This window comes from Sinohyriopsis cumingii, chromosome 6 (assembly GCF_028554795.1).
Source record: "Sinohyriopsis cumingii isolate HCF-2022 chromosome 6, ASM2855479v2, whole genome shotgun sequence".
Classification (NCBI taxonomy): Eukaryota; Metazoa; Mollusca; class Bivalvia; order Unionida; family Unionidae; genus Sinohyriopsis; species Sinohyriopsis cumingii.
The window spans coordinates 118,224,258-118,241,260 of NC_142966.1; the positions used below are offsets into that span (position 1 = coordinate 118,224,258).

At 37.2% G+C, this 17,003-nt stretch overlaps 1 protein-coding gene across 5 annotated transcripts in view; it reads left to right on the forward strand.

Moving 5' to 3' along the window:
• Nucleotides 1-17,003, forward strand: part of LOC149797819 (prestin-like) — a 123,386-nt gene that overhangs the window by 67,724 nt on the left and 38,659 nt on the right. The window contains exon 1 of one of the 5 annotated variants that reach the window (XM_089962823.1): nucleotides 14,752-14,837. The exons of 3 other annotated variants lie outside the window; for them this stretch is intronic. Coding sequence is in view for 1 of the 2 variants with exons in the window: in XM_089962821.1 (XP_089818947.1) it covers nucleotides 14,835-14,837 (3 nt within the window). In the remaining variant the exon portion in view is untranslated. Of the gene's footprint in view, nucleotides 1-14,751; nucleotides 14,838-17,003 lie in introns of those variants that run through there. One more of the 5 variants, XM_089962821.1, reaches the window with a different exon arrangement.

Genomic DNA, 17,003 nt, shown 5'->3' on the forward strand with positions numbered 1-17,003 from the left:
TCGTATCAGTGATCTTGATGATTTTCCATTGTGATTTGACATACATGGGTAAGTCCGTGCAGAGCAGCATCGACAATACGAGGATAGATGATTTAACATTAGTCCACATCTTCTGATGAGAACAGGTTAAGGGTGTGAAGCGGGCTTATTTATAATGGAAGAGCGGATCGAAATGGATGAAGTATTTTTCACCAATCCAATCAAGCGTTACAAAATTCAGTCACAGTGCTGAGTCTGTCTTCCAATCCAGAGCTGCATGCTACGTCACATTCCCTATATATAGGTGCGCTAGCGTCTGTGTGCAGTAAATAAATGCGACAGAGTTTTCAAACATGACGGAAACTAAGAAGTCGATTACGTGGGGTGCATCGGCCGTGGAGACGATAAGCGATGTTATATCGGCGGCTACCAAAGTCAGCATATTCATACTTACAAAAGAGACCGATTTTAACTGGGATTTAGTTGATTTTCTCTCTTCTTCGGAAGAATGTTTTAGGTACCGGCACCTTCGCCACATTCTCCTTCCTTATCACACGTCGAAGATTTCAAACAGGCAGAATGAAGAATTGGATAAATTTTCACAGAGCAGAAAGAAGCAGAACGAGTTTTTCTCCATCAAAAGCAACAACGAGAAGAAGAAGAGGCAAGAAGAATGAAACGACAAGAAGAATAAGAAACAGAGAAGAAACAACGTCTAGGAGACTGAAAGTCAAACGGTGAAAGGTACCATTATACATTTTGGCAGAGTTCAAAAGTCTGAAACAAATGTGTCAGACTTTTTAAATACGACCCAAGAGAAAAAGACCTTCCCGAGTCAAACAGCCCAACCCTGTTACTACGCCAGAGATACCCATCCTAATGATTTCTACCAAATCATCAACAGGAGCAAGTCCAGAAGTAGGCCTTGGCCGTGGTAAAAACTTAAAGCAGTCAAAGCTGATAACGTCTCGTTCCTGGGCTAGTTGTTTAAAAAAAAATAAAACACCCAACTTTCGTTTTCAGGGCCACCCACTTGTCTCGAAACGAGATAGTATTTCAATTGCCAAAATCAATTAAAACTCAAAATCCATTTCAATGCTTCATGGTGAACATTTGTGAATGCGAGAGTGTAGGTCCTTATTAAAAAAAATCAAAACCATTAGACACTTACTTTTTCTATTTGGTCTATTATGGTAAATATTTTATAATCCAGTTCACAACAGAATGCTTCATCAATGTTCATAGACTTCTTTGTCTTTTTGTGTACTCTCTCTGTTTTTTTTTTGTATTGAATTTCTTCACTATCACAGGTTTTTCCTCCTTTTCTTCCCCTCTTTGTCTCGTCTTCTTTTCTTCTCTTTCTGGACCTGTCTGGGTTCTTCCTTTATGGATGGTACCTGTTCTTCCTGTTCGGAAACCCACTCTTTCTCTTGTGCCTGTTGTTTCTTAGGTCAGTCGGAAGACCAGATGTCCTTTCCCTTGACAATGCTAACAGGCATCTTGGCTTTTGTCTCTTTTGACATCTGTCTTGCTTTTTTGACGGTCTGGACATTCAGTAGCCCAATGCCCATTCTTCTGACAGATAAAGCAAGTATCTTGACTTTTATCTCGAATGGAGGATGAGTAGTATGTCGGCTTGTCTGAGGAACACCTTTGTATGACACCTCGCAAAGCTCTGGTCAGAAGTTCTATGTGTGGGCTCTTACATTTGGTCGGTTTGAGAGTGAAATGAATACTAGTAGGGAAGACACTAACCCTTTATATAAGGAAGACACTTGCCTTACATTGATATAGGGCCCCATAGCGTTTAAAATGTAATCATTGGACCGTTTGCAGTCAAGATGAAACGATCGCCTCGCACAGTAGCCGAAGTCTTGGCTCAAATTCATGCCAGAGATTTTGAAGATGACATGAAAGAGCCAGAATCCAGACCCAGAGTTTTCTGTACCACGCCGACGAGGAGAAAGAAGAAGAAATCAAATACTTTGACGTGTGTTCGCTGTGTCCTTACATGGGCAAATATTGTCACTTTCTCGCAGGGCACCCTCAGTTGCTGACCGAACACACCGACCTGGACATTATTGATCAAGTGCAAAGTCTTGCCTCCCGCCGACTTGTACCACCCATTTTTACCTCACCAATACTGACCTAGTCCTTGACGGGAACGTGGGTCAGCGTGGAATTGTTCAAAGCTCTTGCAACCGGGTTACGAGTTGTAAGACGTGTACAACATTGACCACTTTCCCAAACAGAAAAATACCACAAGGATGACCAAACTCAGAAAGGCATTTTCGCAGATTTTGTGGATGTCTTTTTGAAAGTGAAACAAGACGTCAGTGGCTATCCTTCTTAGTACCACACTCCCGAAGACCAAGATAAATTCAAAGAGAAATACTGGCAGAAAGAACGCATCACTTTAGATCAGTGGAGAAACACTAAGGAAGGCGATTGTTTGCTAAAGTGATGTTAAATTTGTGGGGGAAAATGGCACAACGTCCGTGTTTACCCAAGACATAGTATTTGTACGAACCTTTCCGCTACTTCCAGACGATTCACGACAAAATCAAATACATGAAACATGTGGACGCCCTTCGTGAGGACTTGATCTTAGTCAGTTACGAAGAAGAACTGGACTTTGTAGAAGCCGACGAATTTGAAAATGTTATCATTGTGGCTAACGTGACAGCCCATATTCACTTAAAATTGTACAACGTTTTAGAGCTGTTTGGAAATCGTGTACTATATTTTAACACAGACAATTGCATCTACATTGATCGCCGAAGGAGACCGTTTCACTCCCCGACGAAAAGATTCAAAATTTTGCTGGTGGTGGTCCTAAACTTTACGGTTACGAATACCGGGACAAACAAAGAGATTGGGATACGAAGTGAAGTGTTTCAGTTGTGGTCTGAAGTTGCGAATGGGTCTATGTATCTATAAAGATTTAGCTATTCTTCAACATACTCGATGGTCTCCGCACAAACCTTACCTTTCTATGGCCTTTTCACCCATCGCACTACGGTACAGGAATCACGTTACCCTAGAGACGTTAGTACCTTGTCCAGGAATAAAAAAGGAAGACTTCCAAAACTAGACATACAAAAGGGACGATGTACAAGCTCGAGACTTCAGTTTGACTATTATAAAAAGGGACAACGTCCAAGACCAATAGTTCATTATAACTACAAAGACCAAGCGAGAAAGATGAATACTTTTAAACAGACATCATTCCAGTTCTGAAATTCTCAAGTGGAGTGCGATGCAGTATCTTGTGATTCCAGGGATGTCGTACGCTGTGACCACAGCGATTTAGTATCAGATCATGGGAACTTTGCTATGACTACTACTGCTACCATACCTACCATGGAAAGTGATGTTGTGCGTGTCAAATCTGACAGATGCCAAAGCGATGCCACTTGTTACCATAGACTCTTTACTGATTTTCATGGTGGATTTCAACCACCACGGGATACCATACGTCTACCACCCTATGGATGTCATCCTACCCTGAGTAAACTCCTGCGGATATCACCACACCCTCATCGAAATGAACCTGTGAAAGACGAATATTCGTTCCCTGTGCGCTTGCCTGGATACTACGACTTTGAAAGTCGCGTTCAAAATTTCCATGGAAAGTGGTCTAAATATCTGGAAGGACCTGCCCCAGAACAAGTAGCCAGAGCCGGATGTTTTCTACTTGGGATTCAGTTGCAGTGTGTCACTTCACAAATGGTAGCAGAAAGATTCGGCTTACCTGGAACATGCTCGCTGGTGTCTGCATTGTCACTATCTACCTTTAATGGGACCCATGCCATTGAAGTGGCCATGTCGTTTAAGAATCTTGCTTATTTGGAGTCAAACGTTGGACAGCACCTAAACAAATATTTAAACTCCATTTAAAAATAATATTCAAAGATTACCAAATTAGTTGCAAGAGAAGATCTACAATTGGTGACTGAGGAAATTTTGTGTCGAGAAATTCACAAGAGTAAATTGACGAAAATAACAAACTCTTCAGACTTTTCTGGATCATGTTTACGTTCATCCAATAATTAGACCATTTACATTAAAAGATTTTATTACCATTCTTAACGTTACCCTGAATGGCAGTGGTCAGAAATTACTCACTATGTTCATTACTTTCCGTCAAAAGCCTTGCGCTTTCATTTCGATACTTCTCGACCCCTACGGGAAAAAATATTTAGGCAACTTTTAGATATTGAAGATGTGTACGACGATGTATGTGTAGCTTGTGACGTACATCGTCACTGGACAGATGTACGTGACTGGAAAGTTGGGGTTTCAAGGCTTGGGCCAAAAAAGTTGCCAATTATGCTCAAGAGTTTGGATCCTAAATTCAAACAGCAGTGAAAAAGTCAATTTTATATCTGTGTTAGTGACAGTGTCACAAAAATAACCCGTCACCGAGGACAACTATTCCCTTCAGGACAGGACTGTCATGGACATCACCAAAAGGCCATTCCGGGAGGATATCTGTGTGACTGTACCCAATTTAGAGATCGAAAGAACATTACACACTGTCCCTAGGACACATATGTTGCCAAAAACATGTAATACATTTGTTTATATTCCACTTTGATCGTTTTGATGTGTATTTTATCGCTGTACTTAACCATTTGGCTTTTATGTATTTTTGTCTTTCGTATAGAACGTGTGCCTAAAAGGCAAATCGTCTTTGTCTGCCACATTTTTGTGGTTTATTGTGTCATCGGCGTTGCTATCGCCAATCTGAGTTTGCAACAAAGAGACAAACAATCGTGGACCATTTTATTGAACAGGTACATCAGTTACCTTCTTCCTTATCCTTCCCTGAAATTCTCCTCAAACGGGAACAACGGGAGTCGTGTGTCCAACGTCAGTCACCACTCCAACAATAACAACTCTAAGAACAATCCTCTTTTAGACACCACTCTGATTTCGAGTGACCCCTCGGACAGCAGCATAACTCTGGAATTATGAACAAAAATAACCAATATTACTTAACGTTACACAGTGACAGTTCCATGGAGGTATTTCCCAACAATACTTTGTGTTGTTACACGGCCAAATTACCTTAGACCATTCAATTGGATCAAGAAGCCCACTGGGAAGTGGCTTTGACGGGAATGATTTTCCAACACAAATCAAAAAACATCACAGAAACACAAATCCTTTCCAGGTTGAAATCCTGAGCGTCCAATTAGAAGAAGAGGTGAATAAATTCGGGTTTTCAGGTGCAACAAAGTCGGCAAGCAATCCGTTATTAAGCATCTCTATTGTGAAAATTTCGGCAGGCTATTATTTTAGCGGTGACAACTTGGTGGACACGATTGCTGACAGGTTCGAGGCAGCGTTTGCTCAAGCCCTGAAAAGAGGCGAAAAAAGTGTTAAGATTAAGTACCATGAAGTGGCTCGTCGCCTACTGATGAAATTTCAAGATACTGAAACGTTATCCAACAGGTTTGATGGTAGTTTGTTTAAAATGTTTGGTGGACATTCACAGTTGGTAGCACATAATTTGAGCCTGAAAATCAACATTATTTTGGATTTTTACAGGGCTTTTGGATTCACTGTAAAACTGAACGAAGGACTCAATTCGATCTTTTTGTACTCCGATGTGGTGGAGTACAACGTGATGGGACACACCTCCGTGCCGCTACTGCGTGTCATTCCTTTCAAAGAAAATTCTACTACAGTCACTGACGAGGAAGGTAGAAACAGATATCATGTTCACTGATATTTTTACATCCTTACTATTTGCCCGTCAATAAGACGTATTTTGACACTGTCAATGTTGCTATAAAACGAGATCTGGGACAAAATATTCCATTCTCCAAACGAAAAGTCACGGTGAAACTCCATTTTCGAAAGCGATTATTTAAAGAGTTGTAAGTCATGTATCCAGTATACCCAGGAGCCGTTCGACAGCGAGGACATAGTTTAAGACATATGTTAAAATCGACCTTTCATTCGGTGGTCCCCGTTTTGAAACCGGTCGTGACACGAAGATTGCTAGCCTTGAAAGATGCCGCATTGACGCAAGACAAAGAATTTCTCCAAAGTGTCATCATCGACAAACAAAATCCTAAAGAAACTTTCTTGAGAGCAGGCAAAAATTACTGGTTTCAAACGGATAAAGATATTTTTTGTCGGCCAGAAACTCCAATAAATGCCCTGGACGGTGCTGAGTCAGGCATACCTGTTTTCCTGACGCTACGGCAATGACAAGGAAGAAAGAGACCACGAAGACACCCTTTCAGAGGTCTTCACACCCAAATAGCTAGAAAGACTAAGAAAAGAAGAAATGTCTGAGACTTAGACGTTTTGATTATTAAAAAATCACAGGGAAAAGAAAGAAAGAAAATGTTGCACCGAGAGTCTTGTGCAAGTTAAAGTTGGAACTGGATCTATTTACCTTGCAGCTCACTATGATGACGATGCGAGAATCCCAGTGGGTCGAATTTCATCCCATCTCATCTTTGATGGCCTCTGCTCCCATCGAGTTTGAAATCAAAGCACAACTCAAAGATTACATCGATCTGAACAGGAGTTAATTGTACCTGAAAGTCAAAGTGAACGAAACGGATTGTAGCGATCTAGATGCCGATGAGGCAGTAGTTCTCGTCAACAATTTCATGCATTCCTTTTCAGAAAGGTGGATTTGTATTTGAGTAACAAACTAGTCAGCAGCAACATGGATACTTACCATTATCGAGAGTGTCTGGAAAATCTCTTGAGGTACGGAAATGAAACCAAAATCACCGTTCTGGATGCTTGCGTGGTATGGAAGCCTGACACAGTGTGAAAGTTTGATGATATGGCAGATAAAGATTGCACTAATAAGGGATTCGGCCAACGTCAAAAAGAAAATTGCTGAAAGCCGAAGTGTAGAACTGATGAATCGCTTGCATCTGGAAATGTGGTTACAGGATAAGTATTTACTTATAGGCATGGATGTTCGCCTGAGACTCAGTCGCAGCAGTACCGTTTTCCATTTGATGGCTGGTGCTGCCGATTACAAAACCATCATCGAGGAAGCCAGACACTACGTGCGACGCGTGGAAGTGTTACCTAAAGCGGGAAACGACATCAGTCTTACTTTGAGCATCCGATACGATACGTGGAAGTGAAAACCTTCACCATTGCCACTGGACTCCAATCCAAGATCGAAGAGCATCTGTTCAAAGATCCAGTTACCCAAGCGCCTTATCATTGGTATCGTTAGCAATTCAGTCTTAAACGGAGCCCCCAATCAAAATCCTTTCGAGTTTCAGCACTACAAAGTCAGTCGCGATTGTAAGACCTTGTGTACCAGACTCTTCGAACCTGACTATAATGTCAAGATGAATTACTTGCTGTCGTACTTATCCCTGTACTCAGCCACCGGACAATTAGGAACCAACACCTGTCACGGCATTACGTACGAAGATTATGCAGGAGGCTACGCGTTGTGGGCGTTTGATTTCACTCCAGACCAAGGCAGCGATGAGAGACATTTTCAACCTATAAAATCCGGCCAAATTAATGTGAAACTCCAGTTTGTTAAAGCTCTACTTGAGACGGTGAACATTATCCTGTATGCCGAATTGATAATACTATAGAACTCAACAGTCTGAGAGACGTCATTATAGACTATTAGAAGCAATGGAAGACTGTAATCCTTCTTTGAATAGTGAAGAATCTTTGGAAATGGAATGGAAGGATACTGTTGAAGCAGAACCCCAAGACAAAGAAGAAAAGGACAAAGGGTTAAGGTCCAAATGGCCAGAACAAGAACAAGATTTAGTATCCTGATTGCCAAATTCCTGGCAGAGAAAACTACTGAACTGATCAAGAAAGATTGATATGGATTTCAAAACGATCATTCCAGTCAAATTCAACACAATAAATGTATGCTGCTGAGTCAAGAAGAAAAATTGGACGAGTATCTGGATGACGCTTGTGGTTTCATCTCAGAAGAAGCAGTGTTGAATCAGTGGTATAAAGACTTGCGTGATCATTCCTCTCCTCCATTGATTGCTCTTGAGATCCATCACATCGAAGCTTTCTTGTCTCAGAGTGCAGAGACGAAGCGAATAAACGGTTACTTGTCAGAGATTTTCAATCAAAATGGTTCGGATTGATTTGATGACTTATCATTACCTGTGAAAAAAACAAGAACAAACAACAGCACAAAAATGGATACCTTGGAAATTTATTACCTTTTGAACAACAGTTCGTATACCTCTACTTGGAATCCTGTCGTGTGCGTTAACATAAAGACCATCAAGTTCATGTCATCAAAACGGGCGACAGTCATCTCCCAGGAACCCACTGGATAGCCGTCTAATTTCCCCGTGATGGTTGCGTGGAGTACTTTGATTCATATGGATTGCCTCTTTTGGAAGGCGACATCATCGACTTTGTGAGAAGAAATGCCCGGACGACAAAATTCATCAGTGTAAAATATTGTGTGTATTTTCTTCATCAACGCAGTCTTGGATTTTCTTTAGAACATTTAGTGAATTATTTTGATCGTAACTCTTCTAGAAACAAGGACAAAGTAGATCGATGGTTTTGTGACCATTATAACTATATATTGTCTTTATCTAGGAAATGTAGTGGATGTAGTGTCCTGAATGTTCGATAAGTATTTACGTCTAAAAGCACTTAGTCCCAGTATGACCTTGACAAAAGCAAATCCTTTTAATCTAAGAATAACATACAATCAAACGTTGTTTACGTGTCTCAGTGGTGTCTGAAATCAAGGCCGGGAACTAGGTCAGCTTTAGGTGTTTACAACTGAAGAGTCAAGGTCAAGCTATTTTCTGAAAAAAATATCAAATTCCCAGTAAACAAAACTACATCCATTTGACATATAATGAAATTGGGACATAAAAAGATTTTAAAACTTAAAAAGAATTAAATTAAATCAAATATAAATTAAATCAAGTATGCATAACAATTCTAGACAGCTTCTTAACATGACAGAAATCAGAAGTATTTTTACCCGTACAAGCGACCTGTAATATGTTAGCTAGATATGACTTGAACCAAAAATCTGAGTTAGAAGAAAACTTGAGAGCTATTACATTTTTTTTAATGAATGGTGAATGAAACCAAAAGCGTTTTTAAAAGTTGAAGTTCGATAGGTCCAATCGCTAGCAGCCACAGGTATGTCAATTTTGTCAAGACAGTTGAAATGGATTGTTTTTGTCAGAACCCTGAGTTAAATGTCTTTTTTAACGATCTCGCCTAGAAACAACACTCAGTGGGTGTCTGTGTACTTGTCTGTAAGTAGATCCATCGGAAATAGTATCCAAACACTAGCCAAAAAATCCATCGGCAGAACCATCCCAAAACTAAATAAATCAATGTGACCTTTTTAAAAATTAAGCTCGATGTTGTTTTCGTTTAGTATCTAAATCAAACGCGGATTATTAAAATTATTATTATTATTATTATTATTAAATGCACAATGATTTCCCAAAACAGAAAGACTTTATTTGAATTTTAAAGTGGTTTCGATGTCTTTAAATATATTCTAAAATCTACCGATTTATCGCTCTTTTTGATATGCTAAATTCTGTTAAGTCCTTTTTGGGAGACATGGGGAGATTAGCTGTGTTTTATTGTTACAAATATCCAACTTGCAAACTCTGTTGATTTTTTCGCAGGTAGAACATACTATATTACAGTAGAACCACGATTAACTTCCTCTGATATGGGACTGTTATCACATCAATGTTTTTAATAACCTTACTTAGCAACCTGACTTAGGCTCTTACACATGTCAAGATTTCAATTACCTGTTTATTTTTTCACAACTGATCAAAGTAAGAAATACATATATATCGACACTGAAACATATTACGTGATAAACAATGGAAGAATGTTCTTTTAATGTTATCTCTTCCATGTATATTGTTCACTAAAGTAAAATAAATGTAGTAGATTTTCAGATATGTTAAGGATCCAATGAAGACCTAGCATGATGTTCGCCCTCGTGTGTAATCAGTATGTCATAAACCAAACTTGTTTGATCCATTTCCTCTTTTCTTGTATAGGATCATGTTCACACTTGGAAAATTTTCTTTGATGGGTGTTGCTGTCGTGCATTATTACGATGATTAGGCTCTCTTCAGAACACCAACAGTTCCAATAGATACTGAATTCCAATATAAAATGTTCCCGAGAGGCTTGATCGATGGTCTTAAAACTTTACACCCCTTCTTTGTTGGTAACCCTGGTCATGATTTCATCTGCAATAAAAATTAAAATTTGAACCTAAATATGATAAACTTTAGTATATCAAGCTTTTTTTTCGTCTGACCCTATTTGTCACTTGTGCATTAGCACGACTAATTTGAAATGTGTTAATGTAATGAAAATATGGAAGGCGGTGACAATTTTGTTTTCAGTGAGACAAACTAAATTAACCAGATGAGCTATTAGTAGAAATACCTACCAAATAACGTTTTATTTCTGTTTGTAAATATTCTTCTATTCAGAAATATCTATTCTGGTAGAATAAATATGTTTGACAATATTTCTGAAACATTATTACCTGTCTGAAGGATTCTTTCAGATCATGCATTAAAGAAAAGTTGGAATTACTACATACAATGATATATTCATGAAATTAGTATTTTCGATGGCGAAATTCAAATCATCAGTTACAACATGTTGCTGGCTATGTGAAACAAAGATTATCGTGACAAACTAGAAGATAACATTTTGTTAGAACAGGACAAAATTACAAAAAAATTTCTTCTCCTGCAAAGTTATGCATACTTATTAATTATCAGATTTTTTAGTATGGCTTATGTACGTTTTAAAACAAATATAATACAGTGTCGTTATGTACCCGTTAAAAAGTCAAATAACTTTAAAATTAAAAAGTCGTCAAAAATTCTAACTAATAAAAGGTTGAAGAATATCCAAAAATTTATAAAGAGATCTTCAAAATTTAAAGATCAACTAACTCAAATCTGTAAATAAACTTTACAAATTAGAAAAGTTTTAAACAATTTCCAACAAAAAAGGAGGAATAAAGACATTTAAGAACGCTAGTCTTTTAAACAACGATAAAACAAATATTAATACTTGCTGTTGACTCGAATCATGTTTTTGCTGTTCTAATGACTGGGGGAGTCCTTTATATTGCGTTGTGCACACTTTGAAGCCTAGTGCCATTTCTTTTGATATATTTTACAGGTATCTTCACTCTTGCTTCGGAAGAAAGGAAGCAGTATTGAGTCTCTGCTAATGTTTTGCTCGGCTGCATGCAATTTAGAACCATTTTCATTAAAGCTCCCACTCAAAGTCTGATCTTTTCCTACTCTTCAATCTTGCTCCGTTGAAAGTCTAAGTGGCTTCTAACAATGTCATCTGCCGTCTGCTATCTGTATAATGAGAGAGAGAGAGAGAGAGAGAGAGAGAGAGAGAGAGAGACTAAATACTTAAACTCCTTTAATTTGATAATGTAAGTTATATTCTAACTTACACTGCCCGATTCAAGGATTTTATATTTGAACATTTCTTGAAGCTAGATGGTTAAAATTTGACCAAAATTCACCTTTTGCCCATACGATCCCAAGAAACGGGGGTGTAATGGTAACTTCCGCTGTGTTCATACCGTTCTCTATTGTTAATCTTATGGATGTTTTAATATAAAATTCCTCTTGTGTCGATATGGTTATATTTTTTTCTCTCAAAACGACGGCATAATGTTAAATTCCACCTGTGCCCACAAGTTCATAGCTGTGTCTTTGCCGTCCCCTATAACTACTTTGTCTCCAACTGTTTCTGGTAGCAAAGGTCTTTTTAATGACATTATTTAGCAAAATTGATCTTGGAAGTAATGACGTAGGAAAGCCACACTGTGACATTGTTAGCTATTTGTAAATGTATTGCTGCATTGCTTGGGTGTGACATTGGGTTGATTCTCATTCGAAGACATGCCTATGCATAATAACGTAACCTGATTTTTTGGATGGCCCACTGCATTAGATTTATCTATAGTGCAATGAGATAAGGTTCGTACCACGTGGAGCTGAAGAGACTGGGAATACAGATTTGGGAACCTAGTAATTCATACGTATGTCGAAATGAAGTTTATAATCGAGAGACATGCAAAACAAAAAAAAAACTTATTTCACGTTCGGCATATTGATAAAACGTCTTAGAGCAACAGCTTTTGCCATACTATGTAAAAAAAAAATACATCATCTGTCTGTACCCTTGCCTCGGGAAAATGACGACATGATTAATATCCCTAACAAGATCGTCAATCTCAAGTACACTACCATACGAAGCACAGAATAATGGCAACACTACGCAAAGCAATTTTTCCTCCTCAGATTGCAACAATAGATGCGCATACATGACGAACAAACGTACAAGGGGATTATTGAATCGAGATAAAATCAGAAATTAAATATCTTGTAGGATCTCATCCCAATACATAATTATCGCTTCGTTCAGCACGCTATCGTGACGTCGCAAATCATGTTAGAAACCAACACATATTCACCCACCTCTCTTGCATTATCCTTGTTGGCAAGGTCAGTGTGAAACAGAGCTCCCTTCAAATAAACTAAAACAACTGAAAACCCTACCCTACACATGCACACAAAGTTCAGCAACAGACATAACAGAATAGTATCGTTCCTCAAAGGATACGATTAGAGCATATTTCATCAACACAATCATAAATTATATCGCTTTTCGACGGATACGATCTCCGCATGCACTTTTTAACAGATATGATCGATAAATGGATTTATCAGCAGATATGATCGATGTACAGAGTTATCAACATATATTATCAGTACATGGACTTACCAATGCATATGATCAATGAATGGAGTTTAAAACAAAAATGATCGATGTAATAATGATCAACAACAAGCATGGTGATGCACTAAAATACAACACATTTAATGACATTGAATTTAAAGTCACATACATACATACATACATACATACATTACTTATATACATATACATACATAGATACATACGTACGTACATACATATATACATATATACATACATACATAACATGTTTTCAATTGTAGGGGCACGACCAGTGGTGTGTTGTTAACAATGTTGCATGCTAATGAATACCAGTAGCCTAATAAAAGATGACGCCGAAAACATCACACAAGTATCCACTGGTTTTAACCAGTCTAATCCACCCGCGTTTTCTCACCTCACATAAATGATGAAGTGTTTGTTTTTCTCAAATTGACATATATTACAAACAAGTAAACAAATTTAGTTTACACTGAGATTTATCATGGCGTTATAATTGCGAATGGCATTTTGACTTCGTAAGGTTAATGTTAACTAGTGCCATAAGTCACGCATCTGAAACCTGACCGAAATTTTAGGACATAGGTAAAATCGTCTCAAATTCACTAGGGTCAATGCTTTGTTTAGTCCTTTGAGCTTGAGTTTTCTAAGATATATCAAGACATACACCATATGCCGCAAACGCATTATAAAAGTGAAAGCATATATCTTATAAATGGCCAAAAATTACTCGGAAGTAAAAGTATAGTTGACGAATGGGATGAGCTCTTTTTACAAAGTGACTTCTTACCATGACGAGTAGTTAACAGCGATCGTGTTACATAGCGTGTCACACAGTCACACCAGTTTGATATTTATAAAATATGTTGCAGTTATGGCAAAGGAAATCGCAGTTAGAATCCAAAATATTGTGGGCGGATACACAAAAGTTCGCGCCCATGAATACCTGCACGCATAATATTTATATTATAACATTTCCACTTATTTAAAGTACAATTATCTTTAAATAAATAAATAAATACAATAATCAATCATATTCTATCAGAATTATACGAAATTGTTCAAAAACGTGAAGCGCAGTTTAACCGAATCAACATAATGTCTGTAATGAAGGCCAACAAAGTTGCTTTAATCTTCGATAGCCTATAAGGAAACATTTTTCCTTTAGCCTGGGACTATTCCCAGCTTTAGTCGATATACTAGTGTACAATGCCAAAGAGAAATATTTTTAATTTTAAAAAATAGAAACCACCTAAAAGGTTATTTTTGCACTATGGTTGTCGTCTGGTGTCATTACTTTTTCACAGCAGTTTTGTAACTCAGTGTCTTGATGAATAATAAAATATGGGGTATAAGAAGAGACATGCGAAATGGGGGATGGTGGGAGGGGATGTTCACTCTTTATATTGGTATCTAGGGACGTCCCGCCTGATAGGGTTCACTTTCTCCAGCTTGTGGCACAACAATATTTAGATTTATTCCTCAACAAATTCCAGATACTCAACTAAGTCTCGTTTCACCAATATATCCTTACATAAAAATTCAGTGTTATTTACTTCGAAGCGGTATCTGATTCCAAATAAATCCTATGAGTAGGATTACAGATTATTCATATCTGCTTTGACATGCGTTTGATTGTACATTTATTATCTGTAGTAGTAAAACAATGAATATTCTAAGACGAGTTTTTAAGTCATCAGTACGTGAATAAGATGTAAAGTTACATGTACTGTACATGATTGGATATCACATCAAGGCCCTGGGCTGAACATGTTTAAAGAAATGGAGCATCCACCCCTCCCTAGACCTAGCCCTTGCGCGCTCGCGCGCGCACACACACACACACACACCAGTCATAACCTACATAGCAGGATAAACGTTTGCTAGAACGTCATCACGAGCAGGTTAAGTAAACATCTGCAAGTCAATGTACTAGGTCACTCTCGTTGTAACGGAACGAATTGCTCAATAGATCCCAAGTATATAAGCACGGAAAAATTGATAGACCAAGTACTTGATTTACTCGAAACTGTAGTTGTGTTTAGTGGGCAAAGAAAATGGTAAGTACTTTACAATTTTGTATTGTATACACTTCGACAACATTGTCATCCCAACTTCTTGCATGTGAGAGATTACTGGACCGCTACAAAATTTCTGATGTTTTTAACTTCTTCAGTTATATCGGAATATTCTTTGTCCCAGACTTTTTAACAATGAAAAAGATTGGTTCAGCCATGCTATAAAGATGCTTTAAAACATAAAAACTATTGAAGCAGGGAAACGTACGATACTGAACATTATGTAAGTCCTCCATATCTATTTTGGAAGAAAACGTAAAGCAATATATTCAAACAAAGAAGACAAAAACATTTAGCCAGCTAACCTCTAAATTGCAGTTTTCACTTTTTCTCTCAACATTTCACCATTCTGGAAAACGTTAATTTTCGTTTTTAGATTGATTTTCATACCAGAAGTTGGACACAATTAATCTAAAATATATATTTGTTTCTCCAATAAAATCGCTGCTTCAATGCAATTCATAACATCATCGACGAACGAAACGGGACATATCTGCTGTTTCATTTAATTTACAAAAATAACATGGGGAAATTTACAGGTGAAAAAGATTGGACTTAATACACAGTCATGTATCGTCCTTAACTGACAGTAAGAAAAAAAAATCACTAAACCTTGGGAGTTTTTAACACATGATTTCAATACATTGATTTTAGTGCATAAATTAATTTGCGATGAATAATTCTTTTTAAGAAAATTCCCATAAGCTCCATAAGTTTGATATGAGATCAGGTATCAAAAGGTTTATAAAGATAAATTATAAAATCTAGAGCGATTCGTTTACTAAAACGTTTGTGCAATTTTATTGAAGAATAAACATTGTCTGCAGTTGAGAATGTTTTCCCACAAATATCTGATCGTGACTCGTTGATAATATTATAATCACACCAGACACTTAGTCCAGTATTCCATAATTTTTCAAACCTTTCACATAAATATTTATTAACGAAATATTTTGTTGGGATATTGAAATGGGCCTTTCTAATGTAATAAGGCGTGGTAGGCTTGTGTTTTCCATATTGCTCGGGAAATATAAAAGGGAAACGTTTTTATAAGGCCAAACCAGTAATGAGGATGCAATATCCATGTAGGCTTCACAAAACAGCTCTATTACCAAGCCGTCAGTCAGTTAGATTTCCCTGAAGCAAATAGTTTTGATACCACGTACGATTTCTTGTATCTTCTATCTATTCATTCAAACTTCAACAATTATTTCGTTCGATTTCATGTGTACTTTCTGTATCGTCGCTTGAAGTAACTTAACATCTCCATATGTTAAGTTTGTAAAGTGATCAAACAACTGAAAACCGGTAATATAAAAAGTGTTTCTCGTTACGTTAATACGTGATTGAACATTTAATCTAAAAGTAGTAGGTTTGTTTCCTGACTGGATAAGTCTTTATCGCTGCTTGAAAACGAATCTGTTTCTGCCTGACTGTATGTTATGTATGTATGTATGTATGTATGTATGTATGTAACTATGCACAACGGCACATCACCACAGTCTGTGCTATTTATATAACGGCACATCATCACAGTCTATATTATTTAATGCCGGGTAAGTTTATATGTAAGGAGATAACAAGATTAATATTCTACTAATCTATTTCAGACAGCTATGGTCCTATCCAAATAGTCGCTTAATTCTAGAACAGCATATAATAGAAAGTTTTTTTCATCTCTTTAGACCTCCGGCCCATAATGCATACTATATTCAAACATATTATAATGCACAGTACGCAATAAACAGAATAGTAAAATAAACTTATTTAGGTTTGATAATAATTTATTTTAAAAAAAACGTCTATTAGTTTTAAAGCGAAATGCAAAAAGTTTGGAATATTTGTAATAAGGCTTACTTTTTGTGTGAACATTAACTTTATAAATCTATCTTCTAAAACATCTCATCGAGATAGTTCCGTCTTAAATTGGTGTCAGAAGTGCACATGCATGCAAAATTATATTCATCTTCTATACATCTGATTCTTTCTTTAGGACATAATTTTATATTCATCTTCTATACATCTGATTCTTTCTTTAAGACACAATTTTATATTCATCTTCTATACATTTGATTCTTTCTTTAAGACATAATTTGCAAACTCTTTGATCTATTTCAATTTTCGTATATCTTCCTCAATCAATCATAA